This window comes from Leptinotarsa decemlineata, unplaced genomic scaffold (genome assembly GCF_025532065.1).
Source record: "Leptinotarsa decemlineata unplaced genomic scaffold, Ldec_3_MD MMD2_tig00078422_RagTag_RagTag, whole genome shotgun sequence".
Lineage (NCBI taxonomy): Eukaryota > Metazoa > Arthropoda > Insecta > Coleoptera > Chrysomelidae > Leptinotarsa > Leptinotarsa decemlineata.
The window spans coordinates 9886387-9904376 of record NW_027412747.1 but is presented as its reverse complement, the minus strand read 5'-3'; the positions used below and the strand labels follow the sequence as shown (position 1 = coordinate 9904376).

Here is a 17990-nt window from a genome sequence, read left to right as displayed (position 1 = left end):
ACCCAACACGCAGTCGCGTGATGGGTATAGAGGTTCCTGACACAAGGTGTAGGGCCCGATCCCCTAATGCACTTGCTATCAGCATATGTCCAGGATATGCAGTCTTGACCTATATCTATCGACATAACGCGGCTCTAAGAGTGCTATAATACCATCTACGGCATTCTTACCGTATTGACAAGACACCAGTGTTGCCCTATACGCTCCGGAGGATATCGAATCCGTTGTGGGGAACGAGAAGTGCCGAATTTATTGGAACTATTCGTTTCCCACCCTCAGACTCATACAAGCTAATAAGCCTGATGTAGTCCTTTTCGACCACCAGAGCAAGACGATATTTGTCGTGAAGTCTTTAGCTCCTAACGAGACGATTATCGTCCGAAAAGAGAAGAGAAAACGGATAAAGTATTGAGATTTTCTCTTCGAACTCCGCAGACTCTATCCAGACCACTTTGTCAAGATGGTTGTTCTGATTATTGGAGTCGTTGGTGGAATGATGCCCTCTCTTCTCTCGAATCTTAAAATCATACCGACTTGCCGCACTAAGGCGGAAATCCTAGCCAGACAGATGCAGAAGGCTGTCATACTTACACATGATTTTTGGATCCAATGATCACTTATCCCACGGTGTGGGGAGTTTTCGTTGATTGATAATGCTGGCGCGCCTTCACGAATGTATCGGGGCTTCAGGGAAATGGGCCTGACCAGCGTAAACTTCGGTGAAAATAAAAATAGTAATAATAATTGATAATTTTATTTTATTGTTGATAATGAAATTTTGTTGAACAAATTATTGGGTATTGATATTGTTTGTATTCCAAACATTGATTAGAGAAAAGTATCTTCTATATAATTCAGTGTTCATGTAGAAATATTTGTTTCGAAAGAATTTTTTCTTTCGTGTAATTCAATGTTTATATGAAAGTAGCTGTTTCAGGAGGGCTTTCTTCCAGTTTGTGTCTGAAAGTTGCTTATTTGCATGATCTACACATCCATGTATAGAGTTACTTATTTTCGGTTTGATTACTTGCTTTCATTCTTTGGAAGATTCCCACATTTTTTTGTATCAAGATGGAGTAATAGAAAGCCAAAAACTTTCTTTCCCAAAAAAAAATCAATCACTCCTAAAAATATAACCCATACAATATTACTGGAGTTTTTTCCCAACACCAAATCGTTATTTTTTTTTTAGCTTGTTAAAATAATATAATGTTGTTGGGTTTACTGATTACTACATAAGGACACATTGCAAAAATAAATTTGGATAGGCAATATTGTGAAATTAATTTTTATATAGCTGAAAATTGTTTTATATAAACATATATTGTAATATAATAGATAAGGCAAAATTGTAAAATTAATTTAGGTTGGTATACCTGTATGGGTGGTACGCCTGGATGGTTTACCTGAATGTGATACCTATATAGCATAAATAGGGCTAGCTCGCATTAGTTTCTAGTTTTAATCTTCCTCTTTGAAGATGATCACTTAGTGATCGAAACACGTGTTGAGGTGTTAAAAATAACTATTTGGTGTTGGGAAAAACTCCAGTAATATTCTTTACTACACCAAAGGTTCCAAATCAGTGCATCATAAATAACCCCTTCAATTCAAATAAAAATAATATTCCTGTAATTGTAGCAAAAAATCAGAACCTGCTTTTTTCAAAATGTTTGCGGAATTCGTTCTGTTATTTTGAATAAAAAAAAAGTTTCCAGCTTAAAATTATTTTTTATGTCTCGACTTGAAAAGAATCATTCTTTTCATTTTCCTACTTTGCAAAAACGACAAACAGGTTCCTTTAAATATTTAATTGCATTACTAAAAGTACTGGATGAGAATTTTCGTCATCGGTTTCAAGATTTTTACGAAAAGAAATGGACATTTTGAATTGACAATCCTTTCAAATTTGATGAATCAGTAAAATGAACGGTCCGCCATTCGAAAAAGGTTGCCGACCCTTGCTCTATGCCATCCACATCAAACTCTTCTTGAATGAATGATTCTGTTTAATCATTTGCCACATTGATTTCAATACTGGGAACGAATTGTAAAGTGGTATTTAAGTATAGGAAATAATAGAATTAATCCAAAAAAAAGCAGTTTTCCAATCCAGAACTGCAATACTCTTCTCGACGAGCGTTTCACCAACCAAGTTCAGGAATTGAAGTACACTAACTTCTTACTCTAGACCTGGTCTCTATATCTAACTGGCTATGCTTTCACTCTCTGACGCGCATCAATATTTTTTGTTATGTAACGTTCATTGAAAATCCTTTCGGTATCGTGAAAGTTACGCGTCGCACCACGATACGAATTAACCATTTTAGAGATTGTTGACGTGGTACCTTTCTACTAGTAAAACCGAAAACTACCTAAATGAGAATATTCTAACTGAACAATGATGTTCATTGTCGTACTGACATTTTTTGTCGTTTTTATAAACAAAAAAATAACTTAACAAATCTTATCGGGTTGTTGGAATTGCCATATGGCAGATAAAAACGAATATTTCTAGAAATATCGATATGAATGTGTTTGTCTTCAGGAAATTATTAAATATTCCGTCATTTTGTAGTAGGTGAAGATATTGACTTCATTATCTAGGGTTATGAAGTATTTGTCAGGAGCTTCAAAAAAATGTGTCACAAGACCCCCCTTTCCATTTAATTTTTTTCCTGGATGGCGCCCAGTCGCCATCTTGAAAGTTTCGTCTGTCAATTTCACTTCAAAATACAGTATTTATGCATTAATTTCATTACTCCAAATTTCAATTTTTTGAGTTGACCCGTTCAAAAAATAAAATGGGGGGGACATTAAAGAAATGCGCTGTAGTTGATGATTGTACTATTATAATAGGTGTAATCCCGTGCAATAAATAAAAAATGATAACTCCTCTGCAAATATGATTTATGGCTTTTGAACGCAGCAAAGTAGATATTTCTAAAACATTGTCACAACCTCCATTTACCACTTATTCATGAGTAGGTAACTTGGAATACGAGGTCATAACATGGTATCCGCTCTATTATACTCATGTGACCAATACTGAACATGCTTAATTTTTGTCTAATGTGATTGTGAAGGAAAACTGATTCAATAAATGTTTGATTGATTGATTGATTTTATTGATCATAAAATAACCAATTTACATAGGAAAAAACTAATTAATACAGTTTATTGTATGATTTTCATTATAAGTTTATTTCCATGCTCTCCAACAGGTTAAGTATCAAAACTTTCTTCTGGAAATGGAGGGGCTTGTATTCATGGTTGAACTCATGTCCTTCTGGTAAATGCCCACTATTTCATTTCTCAATGGCCTACTTTGAGTGAATGACTTTGAGCAGTATGAATTTGTTCATTCAACTTCAAGTTAGGTCTCTCAATGAATGATTTTGAGCAGATTTTACACTAAGATGGATATTTGCTAATAATCATTGTCATGTCTTTTCGAATTATTTACTGACTGAATTAATTCAAATATTACACTGAAGTGTTTTTCGCCAGTATGAATTTTTTCATGTCCTTTCAAAGGACCGCATTGACACATTTTACACTATGGTTTTTCGGCAGTATGAATTTTTTCATGTATTTTCAAATATAGTTTGCTAAAGAATGATTTAGAGCAGATTTTACATTGAAACGATTTATCGCTGGTATGAATGTTTTCATGTTTTTTCAAATCACTTCCCTGAATGAATGATTTAGAGCAGATTTTACACTGAAACGGTTTTTCGCCAGTGTGAATTCTTTCATGTCTTTTCAAATTATCACACCGAGCGAATGATTTAGAGCAGATTTTACACTGAAATGGTTTTTCCCCAGTATGAATCCGTTCATGTCCTTTCAAATCACCTCCTTGAATAAATGATTTAAAGCAGATTTTACACTGAAATGGTCTTTCGCCAGTATGAATTTTTTCATGTCTTTTCAAATGATCACAGTTAAGGAATGATTTAGAGCAGATTTTACACTGAAACGATTTATCACCGGTATGAATTTTTTCATGGTTTTTCAAATCACTTCCTTGAATGAATGATTTGGAGCAGATTTTACACTGAAACGGTTTTTCACCATCGTGAATTCGTTCATGTCTTTTCAAACTATCATACCGAGTGAATGATTTAGAGCAGATTTTACACTGATACAGTTTTTCACCAGTATGAATTGTTTCATGATGTTTCAAATGAACTTTTTGAATGAAAGATTTAGAGCACATTTTACACTGAAATGGTCTTTCACCAGTATGAATTTTTTCATGTCTTTTCAAATGATCACAGTGAAGGAATGATTTAGAGCAGATTTTACACTGATACAGATTTTCACCAGTATGAATTTTTTCATGATGTTTCAAATAATTTTTATGGATGAAAGATTTAGAGCAAATTTTACACTGAAATGGTTTTTTGCTAGCAAGAATTTTTTCATGCAATTTCAAGCTACTTTTGCAAATTATATGTGGGATCTTCCCTATATACTTATTTTCAACAGATTCAACATCAGTTCTTTCATTCAAATTTTTTGGACAGACTTCATTTTCCTCACGAATTCTGCACTCTCTAATTGAACTTGAAGTAAGTATTTCAGTAATTTCCTCTGTTTCACGTAATATTTTCTGTTCAACAAAATAAACACTTTCAAAAGCATATTCTTTTTCGCTTGACATATTTTCATTGATTATCTTCTCTTCCTTATCAACAATTGTTTCTTCTTGGGTTTTGAAAAGAGGGATTCCAGGATCTGTAAAAAATAATTTAATGAATAGTAATTAGAGCAATTCATTTCAGTACACAGTTACATTTATGATAGAGGTCACGAGAAACATATTATTTTCAAATCAAAGTATTCAAGAAAAATAACATTTTTCAGTTGAAATGCCACAGAATTCAACATTAACAGGATTTTCACCAGAATAAACTATACTTCTAAATCTCATGTATATGTTTATCCAACAATCTTATAAAAACATTTTTTACACACCAGAACAAAAATAATTGACTGTCGTCAACTGATGGTGTCAACTTGGCTAGTGAAAGGCACGTTGAGAGACAGTATTATTGTTCTAGCATGAAAAAACTTTTTTCAAAAGATTCATTTTACGTTAGAGGTTTAAAATTTTACTTATAACATTATGTCTTTTATGGAATTGTACACATAATAATAATAATAAACAAACTTCTAAATTAACTAGTAATAACCTTGAAAAGTAAAAATTGTGCCAAGGAAAGTCATAAAAACAGATACATCTTTATAAATACAATCTCACATATGCAAAAAAAAAGAAAATAAATCAATACATAAATTCAAAATATATGCTTAATAACATATATGAATTAAATAAAATTATCCAGAAATTTAGTTGATGAAATGTATATTAGGATTAATTGAAATTCATTATAACATGAAAAAAATCATAAAGTCCCTATTATCCATTATTTAATTTTATTTATATATGAAAAAAAAAAAGATTTGGAATTTTTTATATAATGAGGCAGCTTATCAAATATACAAGGAATCATAAACATGTAATTTTTTTGAGATATCGTTTTCTTCACTCTATTTTTTAAAGAATACGTTAATTTATTTCTTGTATTATACTCATTACTATTATATTGAACCTTTGATTAATTTTTATACATATAAATAAAAAGATTATAAAAATATAATAATTATATTTTTGACATATATCATTATTGACATATATCAATTTTTTACCAATTTTGAAAAGGTGTTCACTTGAAAAATCATATTTTTCATTATAGATTATTTTTAGAAAGTATTTTTGAATTACTTCAATTTTATTCAAGTGGGTACTCACTCCGCAACAACTTATTAAAAAAATAACAACAAATCACAAAATAATGATAATGAAGTTCTAAAATTACTTAGGTACCTACAGTCTAGTATAACAGCAACTATAACACTTCAAATTATCATTAGTAGAGTATTCTTAAAGAAAGAAAGAAAGAAATTTATTCATTCATGGACCAACTACATGGTATCGAACATGTCAACTTATACTTATAAATATGTAAACACAAAGGCTTGAAACGAATTATTAAAAATATGGGTACAATATGTACAATGGGTACAATATGTATATATGGCAGGTTAATTAAAAACAAAAAGCATACTATAATACTAATAAATAACATTTTTGACATTCACATTAGACTTATTCGGAAAATAACTAAATTAAATTATCATTTAGGTATTTTGGCGACTACAGTAACATTTTTCAATGAGCAAGGATTTAACACGGTTATAGAACACACTCTCAAATCCGAAAATGACAACCAATGGCCAATCAATTATTATTATTATTATCCAATCTATTCTCTCTTTTTAGAAACTCTACGAGATCTAACCTTAAAATAATTTACCATAGTTTGTTCTGTGAAAACTAATGGAAAATAAATTACAAAGCCTCAGCATTCTTTGTGGAACTGCAAGATTCATTTGAGAAAGCAAAGATGGGCATGATACAATTCCTTTTATTATTTTATGAATGAGAGAAATGTCAAACATAATCCTTCTTTTATCCAGTGTAAGGAGAATAAGACTATACTCATGATCAGCAATGAGATTTAGATTAAAACTATAATCACAATATCTCAAGAATTTATTTTGTACTTTCTTCAGTAATAACTTATGAACGTTATACTCTGGTGACCAAATAATTGAACCATATTCAAGTTGTGATCTGACTAACAACCCCTTTACAGAACCTAGAAAACTATGAGTTATTATTTTTCCTGCAGTAGGTGGGCGGCAATACTTGAATACTGGCTTTAAATCAAATTATCCAAAGGAACAGTTCATTCAGGTCAGTCTTCCACTACCTACACAGTAGGTTTATGGACTGACACCGATCAGAAAACCACTACTCCCCTGACTAATACCACGAAGGGATTCGGATTATATTCTACCTACTATGTAGGTAAGGAAAGACTAGCCAGAACGAATTGTTCTTTCAAATAATTTGATTTAAAGCAAGTCTTCGAATATGCCTCCATACCATATTTTTTGTCGCTATACGAGGATTTGTGCCGTGTTAGGAATCACACGTTAAAAGGTAAGACCTCGTTAGTCCTTTGCTCGCACAAGTTTCTCAACTTCTCAGAGTTGTCGTTTGTATGGGGGCGACAGCTGATTAACGGAAAAACATATTTTGAAACAGATTTTCAAACAGTTGGTTACTACCTCGACAGATGAGAAATATGTTGTTTTTGTCGTTTGCTTCAGCCTAGTTCAAGGAATAATATTCTGAAAGGAATTCGATTTTTAATTATCGGAAATCATCGACTCCTTGTTGATGTAGTACACTGCCTTGCACTGACAAGTGGCCAAATAACCAGAAACCAATAATTGAAAATCGATTCCGGCAATTGTATCGCCAAACAGCATAAGCAGTAATTACTTCTGTGAAGAATCTTGCACTGACACCTGTCGGATATAATCCAACGCCCTTCGTGGTATTAGCCAGGGGGGTAGTTGTTTTCTTATAGATGTCGGTCCAAAAACTTTTTTCTTTTAGATAATAGGATTTATTATATATTCACATTAAAGACGATCAATAATAATTTTATACGGGTGGAATTTCATCATGCCCAAATGATATTATTCAATATTTATTTCAATAACCTATCGACGATTTCTATGAAGATGATTTCGAAGAATTATTATATTGCTTCGTACCGTGTTTTTTTGGACTTGTGTCAAAGGAAATATAGCCATTTGAAATTGTGATGTTGTTCGCAAGTGAACTTTTTTGGGTTTTGAAACTATATGAAACTGTGAAAATCTAATGCATAAATATGAATTGCAGTTCGTTAGTCTCCCTAAAACTCGACCTGGACCAATTTGGCTTATTTTGGTTTTGAATTATTTGTGGAAGTGCAGGGAAGGTTTAAAAGATTAGTAAATATGAAAAAAGAAAGAAAAATAATAATAATAATATAAGAACTAAAAAAAAGCTAGACCAATTATTATGATTTTTGTGTTTTTTTATTTGTCTTCTTCGGGAATAGGACAATGAGTATTGAAATATGATATCTCATCAATAAAAATAATAATAAAAAAGTGGCAAAACATCAGTGATAATGGTGACATGTTATAATAAACACAACTATTTGCTCACATGTGTATCACAGGGTGCTTTACTGAAGAGTGTCCTCTTACTACCAATCCCCATTTATTATATACCAATACCATTTATTTTATTATACTTAATAATTTTGTAACATTTCATCAGTTCAGACGTCCATTGTGTAATATAATATAAATTGATTTGAAATCCCGGAAAAAAATTAAAAAGATTAACCGAAAAATAACAATTTTATCAAACAAAAAACTGAAATTACAAAGAAATAACATACAAGCAACAAAAAACTAATCAATACAGTGTATTGTATGATTTTCACTATAAAAGGGTTTTACAAAAACCGCGACACATGTTTCGCTATACAATAGCTATTGTTGCATTTACCAGATACCCTGCGGGTGCGGAGAATCATACATCGGTGAAGCTAAGAGGCCATTGAAAGTTCGCATTGCATCTTTGGATTCATCAACATAACATCAAGTGGGCTCAAGCTGAAATCATCCACAAGGAGGAACACTGGTTTGGGAGAAAATTCAAAGAATCCACGTATATGTTGTCCAACAACGCATTTAGCAAAGCTAGCGCAGAGATACGTAACATATGGAGACCTCCAATCAAACGAAAAACGACAAACTCCCACCAAACGGTCATCTCTCGCTAAAACCAATGAAGCAGAGAGAGGGAAGAGGGGATAAGTGAAACCACTCGAATGACCTATAAATAGTTATATCTCGGAGGAATAAGTCCAGTTTTCACCTGAAGACGATTGTGGATACTCACAATTGAAATGTCGTGACGTAACTTGGTTTGGATTTTTTTAATTTCTAGTCGTTAATAAAAATTTTTAATTTTTTAAATTTTCAGCTTGTACTAACTTTTCAATTTTTTATTGGTGCTTGTATGTTATTTCTTTGTAATTTCAGTTTAATAAAATTGTTATTTTTCGGTTAATTTTTAAAATTTTTTTCAGGGATTTCAAATCAATTTATATTATATTAGACAATGGGAGTCCGAACTGATGAAATACACCACGAAACATTGTCAACCACCTTCAAACAAATTTTGTAATTTTAAAATCTTAAATCTGCTCATTCATCGACTGTTCGAAACGACGTTCACCGGGTCCGCTAGTTTCACAATGAAATGTTACTTGAATCATCTCAAATCACTGCAGTAAGTTCGTCAGATATAATTTTCTACAAGGATTTAGAACAAAATTTTGTTGAAAATATATGAAATGAATGTGTTACCTGAAGTAAGTGGTTTCAAATCCACAGTCATATATTCGTCTTGCATAGTATTAGACCCATTCTGGCATTGATAGTTATAACAGAATTTTGAATGATCAGGGCTGAAGAAATCAGTTGGACTAAGCAAACCTCCTCCACATACCTCACAGTGTAAGGCTCCTTTTACTTCTGAATACCTTTCACATTTCAAATCATGATTAACTTCAATGATATTTTCACTTTTGACTTGTTCTGGCTCTGATTCATACTTTGAGATAATCATTTGGACTGCAGTACATTCCTCCTTCTCCTGTTTAATTAGTCTTCCACAATTTTCAGTAGTCATTATCTAGTTCAATTTTCAAAAAATATTTGGAGAAAACGTGGATTTGTTTAACAAATCCACTAACAAATTTTGTTAGTCTCTACTTATCTTTGGGTCACTTTCCTCACAATCTGTAGAATTAAACCGAACCACAGCATAGGTACCAATCAGCATGGACACTTGGCTATGCCGATGCCGCTTTTGATGTGGAAAAGTATTAGACGCCATTTTGGGAAGTGACGATAAGAGGGCAGGACTCGCGAAATGGTTTTGGACAGGTTCGCACTCAAACTTTTTTATATCCAAAATGCTCATATAATTTTGATATACCTTACGGAATGGACCCAAATTCAATTGATATAATAATTCTTGTGCAGACATTCTATCTGGTTACATTATTTTTTTTAAATGTCAAAACAGCTGAATTATTTCTAAAATCACCAGTAGGAATACAATGGTTCAATCAACTGGAATATGAAAGAGAAATTGTCCAGCAATCAACTTTTTGGTATAAACTTCATGATCTACCTGTCTTAAAATAAATATGATTTTTTATATAACCAATTAACCTTTCAGTTGAATTGCTTGTTCTTTATTATAAGAATTGACGTTCTCCTTGCATTTTAGAATGAATTCTTTTTCAACATAAATGTTTTTTTTAATAAATATACATAGGTGAGTTCTATCCAAACATCAATTTACTTTTGTTACTCCAATCTTTTTATTCTTTTTTAGTAATACGTTCACATAACGTTTTTTACCCTCCTGAAATGTCAATATCATGTAGGTGACCCACTTAGGATCCTTCTAGGTTTCCAGGGTAGCTGGTGATTATTATATAAGGAAAATACTAGAAATATAAATTGTTCATTTTAAAATATTGATTCGTGTCTCCAAATTATTATTTCATTCTTCCTTTTTTTTTGGCAATATTTTTCTGAGATTTGAAATTCCTATTTGAATATTTTAATGTATAAAATAATCTTACTTTACTATATAACTTCAAAAGGTGGGATATTGGTAAATTTTCACATGGATGGTTATGATTGAAATGTTCAAACAACAAAATCCTGCAATGACATTTGTTCCTACAATAAAATTCTCAAAATTGCTTTAGAAGTTTACTTCCAAGGAAGAAATAAAATAAACAAATTCATTTTTGGGCATCCTTAAGTTACCGAATGTGTCGAAAGTTCCGTTTTGAAATGCTCTGAAATAACAATACAGAGATTCATTATTAGTTCACAATTGGTTCTAACAAGAGCAAAGCTAAAAGCAGAATGAGAAAGTCTGTCACTTCCCAAAATGGCGGACTCATCAACGCGACGGATATGTGCGAACTTCTCCCGCCAAGCGAAGTGACATTGCTCATTGTTACCTATGCTGTGACCGAACTGTAGTATAGGATATTCACGTTAAGAAGAAAATTACGTCATTTTTGGTAATTTTGTATATCCAACATAACAACTTTAAAATTCCCAATGAAATGTGTTCAATAGCAATGAAACTAGTAAAATTTAATTTTGTAAGTTGCTCAACTGATTGTAAAATTTCAGACGTTGGATTTGATCTTGTAAGGACGTATATGTTACCTGTGTTCTGTGGGTATCGTGAATTTTAACTTTTAACATATAGTAGAGTAAGATTATTTTATACATTAAAATATTTAAATAAGAATTTCAAATCTCTGAAAAATATTGCCAAAAAAAGAAGGAAGAATGAAATAATAATTTGGAGACACGAATAAATGTTTTAAAATGAACAATTTGTATTCCTAGTATTTTCCTCATACAATAATAACCAGCTACCCTGGAAACCTAGAAGGATCCCAAGTGGGTCAACTAAATTGTTAATTTAACAGAAAATTTCAATTTCGGCTAAAAGCCATGGGGTCGTTGCCCATTGTTTTTCCTATTGGTGTCTAGATGACAGCACAAGATACAAATGTTAATTTTTGAGTTCTTACTGTGCAGTCATTTTTGTTACGTAAAAATAAAACAAATTAAGCAGTTTTTTCAGTTTTATTCAAAAGTAGTCATAACCTTAATTTACATGATATTGACATTTCAGGAGGGTAAAAAACGTTCTGTGAAAGTATTACTGAAAAAGAATAAAAAGATTGGAGTAAAAAAAGTAAGTTGATGTTTGGATAGAGGTTACCTATGTATATATAAAAAAGACACTTGTGTTGAAAAAGAGTTCATTCTAAAATGCAAGGAGAACGTCAATTCTTATAATAAACAAGCAATTCAACTGAAAGGTTAATTAGTTATATACAAAATAACATTTATTTTGAGAGAGGTAGGTCATAAAGTTTATAGCAAGAAGTTGATTGCTGGACAATTTCTCCTTCATATTCCAGTTGATTCAACCATTGTATTCCTACTGGTGATTTCAGAAAAAATTCGGCTGTTTTTACATTTATCAAAATTATATGAGCATTTTGGATATAAAAAAGTTTGAGTGCGAACCTGTCCAAAACCATTTCGCGAGTCCGGCCCTTTTCCCTCTTATCGTCACTTTTCAAAATGGCGTCTAGATACTTTTCCACATCAAAGGCAAAGGCGGCATGGCCAAGTGTACATGCTGATTGTTAGCTATGCTGTGCCTCGACGCTTCATTGCATCTCAATCAATAGCAATGCTATTGGTTCGGTGATGAGTAACCAGTTTTTTCAAAAACCGCGTCCAATTACTAACCAGACAAAACTTAAGTAGTTTGTGGTTCCGATAGCACAAAACTGAACTGTCACTAATGTCAGGAATCAGGATCGTGCTAATTTTCAACCGTGCAACTCAGTAGATGGTACCTAATTTCCCAAATTTACAGCAGTTAATTTTCAAAAGCTGTCGTCTCGACCAAATATTTCTTACCTTGAAATGATGATTTTGAAAAGTAAAAATGAATATCAATTTGCTCACGTACGTATAGTCACACTGAGCTCTTGAACGATTATTCACAACAAATCTTATCCATCCTTTTAATTTGGAATCAGATAACCAATGTTGAGAAAAAGTTTGTTTTCGAGATTTTTTGTATATTTTTGAACATGTTCCGTTCCCGTCAATTACAACTGCGGTAGACCTTTCGCTCGAGCTATAATCAGATGAACTATCTTCCATTTCCACTGTAATTTGTTCCATATAATTTATAATACTTTTAGTTATTTACTTTCAAGATATTGGAGGTTATATGATTTATAAGACACCTTCGAGTGCTGTCCACTGCCTCTTCTTCTTCCATATTTTTTCAATATTGATTATTTGTGGAAAATTCCGTTACTTTATGTTCAAATCCGATACGCCGCTACCGTCGAGTAAATTGCAACTCTGAACTTGCCAAAATTTATTCGTAATCTATCAGTATTGCTAATCTCATCTTAGAGTGAAACCATGGAGCTGCTTCTCAAACTAAATATTCAAAAACCGAAGAGAACTAAATTTCTTTTTGATTTTGTATTATAGTGGCAATAATATATAAGACACGAGATGAAGCTATCACTATTCAACAAACTTTCTCCTATTGTTATCGTATGTGCAGTGGAGCCGCAATGAAACGACAGTATAAGGAGCCATCTTCTGCTTATCTTATTCAACAGTCATTCGCAAAAACCTTTCAATATGTCTCTGTCAATGTAGATATTTTTTATAGATATAAAAAGATAGCAATCCAGCCAGATATTTGGCCAACATTGCAGCCGGATGTTCGGCTATGGAATATCCGGCGTAACGTTGCCATTTAGCGCATCGAAAGAAGCACGTTTACGTAGGCGCCGTGCGAACGATATTGACGTCTAATTCGGATCTTTTCGTTGATAAGCGAAGTCAACAAATTGTTTCATTCATTGACTTATTGTATTGATTGCAGTGCATCTATCTTCCTACACCTTGCAGCAGTGTGTACAGCGAAATACTTTTTTCTGAAGCTGGCCTCTCAATGCAGATGAATTAGTAATTAGTATTCATTCACCATAGTGCAATATGGGTACTTACTAATTCATTTTATAAGTTGTTGAATTTTTGTGTGATTACAACAAGCCATTCACGTTACATTTAGGTGATTTAACACCTAAATGTAATGTGAATGGCTTAACACCTTCGCTGCCTTAAAGTGTATGCTCACCCCAGAATGCAACCATATGTTCTTGATGAAATATTTCGTGAATGACATCAAATATCTATTTGAATAATTTCAAACTACCTAAAAAATGAGTGAAAAGTATTTTTTAGGAAAGAGTGGGTTACAAATAATAAAGGACAACTTTATAGCTACTTACGGATCGTTATTAGGATACTCATAGTACTAAGTATAATTTCAAAAAATGTACTATTCGTGCTTTTGCACTAGCAAAATCTGACAATTTCACTCACTTTCAATTCTTTTTTGTGTTCAATATTGATGAATTTATCATTTCCAGTTTTGATTGAAGATGTGAGGCACATTCTAAGGGTTGTGGACAAATTTGCAAAAACACAAATTGATTTATTAGTATTAGTGTCCGACCGAAACCAAAACCGAATTTCGGCAACGGTCTCAGTTTCGGCCGAAACCGAATCTTCATTACAGGGATTATTTTTTGGGGAAAAAATAAAGAAAACGTTATTGTAATCAGTCAGTCTTTATTGTTTCATCTTTAAATCACAACGTTATATGGAGTCTTCGACATTTTTACTTATTGATAATCATCATAACAAACCCATATTTAAGAAAAAATATTAATTGCACTGTAAAAATACTTACACTTAAAAATAATACACTGTTTATTTGAGATCCTTCTTTTGAATTTTATTGATGGTTTTTCAAAAATATTAAACATAAAATTACTTTACGGTGACCAACAGAATGTAGCGATGAGTACCGCCGTTGTGTGTGCTATTAAAGGGGAACTGCTGGAAGATAGGGGGTACTATATCTTTTACTTGAACTATACTTAACAGGTTCAGCGCCGTAGGGGACACCCATGTCCGCCATAGTATTTACCAACTGGGCCACGGAGGTCACTGGTGTGCGACCGACACTTCGAAATTATTTGTTCTGCCTACGCTGAGCGGACACTTCTACATTTTCAATAGGTATTGGTGTCTGCACATGGCCTTGCGCTAGATAACGTTGATGTCAGGTTCTCGATATCATTTTGGAAGGTGACAGAAAGCAATAAAACAAATCAAGTTTATTCATATTTTTTTCAAGGATATTTCGAAACCATTCAATGAAAATTATTCAATCGTTTTCAACGATTTTTATGGTAGGCGTTGAAACATTCCAAACAGAATCGAGAATTTCCTTTACATTGAACACAAAAAGTTATGACTTTTTTCAACTTATTTTTCACTATAATACCGTCGACTTTTTTTGTAACAAACCTTACAGTATGTTCGGTTTTCACGAGTTTTACAATCTAATTTCGATAGAGTATGAGCTCTCAGACTTACAGGTAGGCAAGAAGCAACAATCCGTTGTTCTTCGAACTTCAGTAATTCCTCCACGATAGAATATCGAAAATCATTTATAGAAATGTTACTTCGTTCCGATTTGTTTAAAAATGAAGTGTGTGTTCACAATTGTGGTACCCAAAAGTAGCTCATCTATTGCAATTTATTTTGTACCATCGTATGGTCTTTCGAAGAGCTGTGCTGTAACTCAACATTTGATCCGATAAATCGATGGAACTTTTGCCAGTATTATAATCGACGACTGCTTTTGGTTTTTGGATGATGGTTCCACGATGGTGGATTTGTACAGTTTCGTCAGTATGACATGTAGGTATGACATATGAGCACACATATTCCTCGTTCATTTTCTCTGGCAACAATTTCACCTTTTTTTAGTTTCTTTTGCGCGACTTTAGCGGGATTTCCTTTTCGATTACTACGTAATGTTTCAAGGCAGTGTGTTTTTCTATCCAATAATATGTGGGCTAGTTGCAGGCTGGTATACCTATTATCGGTGACACATACTCTGCCGCATTCTAAGAAAGCATGTGCCAGATCTAAAACAATTTTTGTGGATGATAATATTGGATTTTCTTTATACTTCGGATTACCTTTGTTCTGTTGACCTGCATATATACTCATATTCCAAATATATCCTTTTTCTGAACATGATTTGATACCATATTTATGGGTTTTCTGTGGATTATACTGTCTGAAAAACAATCTTCCCTGAAATCATGGTTTCGTCTATACAGAACGTTTTGGAGGGTGTGTATATGGCTTGGAAGTTTTTGATGAGCTTATCAAGCAATGGCTGAATGTTATATAAGCGATCTCCTTCCGGACACAGATTGTTGTCAGAGAAGTGGAGCATTTTCAATAACAACTCGAATTTATTTCGGCTCATTACGCTTGGGGCAACCTCGTTTCGGAAAATCGACTTTGTAGACTAATAGAGTCTCTGAATGAATTCAACGGAACAATGCCCATATAACTAAGAAGACCTAGCAAATGAATTATATCTTTACGATTGGTGGGTTTCCACGCATGTATTCGAGATTTGTTAGATATAGTCTCATCTTCTGAAAGCATCTGGGTGGCATAAGTAATGGTTTCATCGACTATCATGTCAATTATATTCCAATCCACGAAAGCCAAGTAATAGTCGATAGGTCTACTTCCTGCATGATATTGAGGATTTATGCCTCCCACAAATGTTTCTTCAAAACGTGAATGCCCTCCTCTTGGAATATCCCAAACAGAATTGTGTGAATCTTGAGGTGACATTTGTTTTTTAACATTTTCTGTATTCATCTCATCATCTGATTGACTCATATTGAATTCTGAATGAATCACACCTTCAGCATTCATCGTGGTATCTGCGACTTGCTGAGATGAATCGTGGTTGCCTTTGGGAATCTTTGAGATTAACCACTCTCAAACTCACTATCATCAGTAAGATCTTGGCTGCTTCCTGTTGTAGATACCCAGGATCATCGAACGAATCGTCCGCAAAAGGATCACTCGAGGACTCAGAATTATCATCTGTTGAAAACAATGACTGAAAATTCTTTTACCAAATATTTGTGAAGAGACTCACCATCGTCCTTTTTTTGCCATAGCCAAGGCCGCAATTCGTTTTGTACGGCTGCTCATACTGATACTATCGAATAATATCAACAAAACAACCACACCGATCAGTTCAAAATGACAAACTGAATAGGAAACTTGTCGGAGCTTGTAAAAGTCTATCGGCGGTCACCTCGTTGAAAGACGTGTCCGATCGGTGAAAGCACTGAGCAGTAAGCATCTGTGATTTTATTTCTTTCTTAAATTGATGAATATTATGATTTAAAAGGGGTAAAATTTCTTTAAGATAACAAGGGGCTATATAAGAAAAACATCCTTGAAATTTGGAAGTACGGTACCTAGGTATGTTGAATGAGTTAATTCTCAAATTGACCATATGTATGTCAGGATGCCTGCTTAATAAACAATATAAATAACTAGGTGTTTTAGTTTGAAGCAACTTAAACAAAAACATTTTTATCAAATATTGGACTCTGTACCTCACATTCAGCTCCTTCATTTTTTACAAAAATGGGGTGACATGTTCACCATATACGAATCGCATGCAAGAATTTTATAACTTTTGTAACGTTGTAACTTCTGTTTGTTATATTGCGGCAAAAAATTGTAATACACCGAACAACAATACTCGATATGGGGGTAAGTAAAAGTTTCAACTAACCTGAGTTTCATTTCTTCTGATAACTGATACTTGAATTTCTATAGCGATTTGAGTTTGAAGAATGATACTTTGAAAATGTTTGTCACATGTTCATGGAGAGACAAAGAGCTATCTATGGTTATGCCAAGACTTTTAGCACTGTCTACCAATTCAATGTCTGCGTTATCGAGAGTGAGCCTAAAGCTACACTGAGTTTCCACTATTTGTCTTTGAGACCCTATTCATAACGCCAAAGATTTATTTGGATTGATTTTCAGTCCATGATTCTCCGAGTATCGGAATGGTTTATGCAAATCTGTTTATATTGGCCACGCAGCTTTCTGTATCGGCGTTATAAGACAAATATAACTGTATATCATCTGTATATAGATGTACTTGACAATGTGATAAGAAAGTGGGGTAATCAAAAATAAACACCGAAAACATCAAAGGTCCTAATATACTTCCCTGCGGTACACCTGAGATTGTTTCTTTAAGGGATGACCATTAGTAATCATCCCAGTTTGACCCTCTGTGATCGGCCTGTGAGATAGCTGTGTCCAGCTATCTCACAGTACTAAAATGGTGACTTTTGATTGATCTCCGAAGATCGTCGATTACTAAGAGGGCAGTCTGTGTTCCGTGTTTTTTGCGAAACCCAGACTGC

General features: G+C 33.2%; 1 protein-coding gene across 3 annotated transcripts; it reads right to left on the bottom strand.

Annotated features, from left to right (window-relative positions):
* Positions 1–738: 738 nt before the first annotated feature.
* LOC111503341 (uncharacterized) lies at positions 739–10062 on the bottom strand. Of its 3 annotated transcripts, none has more exons than XM_074186218.1 (2): positions 9500–10062; positions 739–4743 (listed from the first exon to the last, which is right to left on the bottom strand). In XM_074186218.1, exons 1-2 carry the CDS (start codon positions 9680–9682, stop codon positions 4681–4683), a joined length of 246 nt encoding a protein of 81 aa, XP_074042319.1. In that variant the 5' UTR covers positions 9683–10062; the 3' UTR covers positions 739–4680. The 3 variants fall into 3 exon arrangements, with proteins under 3 accessions (XP_074042319.1, XP_074042317.1, XP_074042318.1); XM_074186216.1 differs by having other exon boundaries at positions 9358–10058; XM_074186217.1 differs by lacking the exon at positions 739–4743 and adding an exon at positions 4751–9303 and having other exon boundaries at positions 9358–10059.
* Positions 10063–17990: the final 7928 nt, after the last annotated feature.

Bases quoted from the DNA above. Each gene is read 5' to 3' on its own strand.
- LOC111503341 (XM_074186216.1), bottom strand. From the start codon at position 9,682: ATGACTACTGAAAATTGTGGAAGACTAATTAAACAGGAGAAGGAGGAA. The intron at 4,744-9,357 runs GTAACACATTCA...TATTTTTTACAG, and splicing joins TTTGAAACCACTTACTTCAG to ATCCTGGAATCCCTCTTTTC.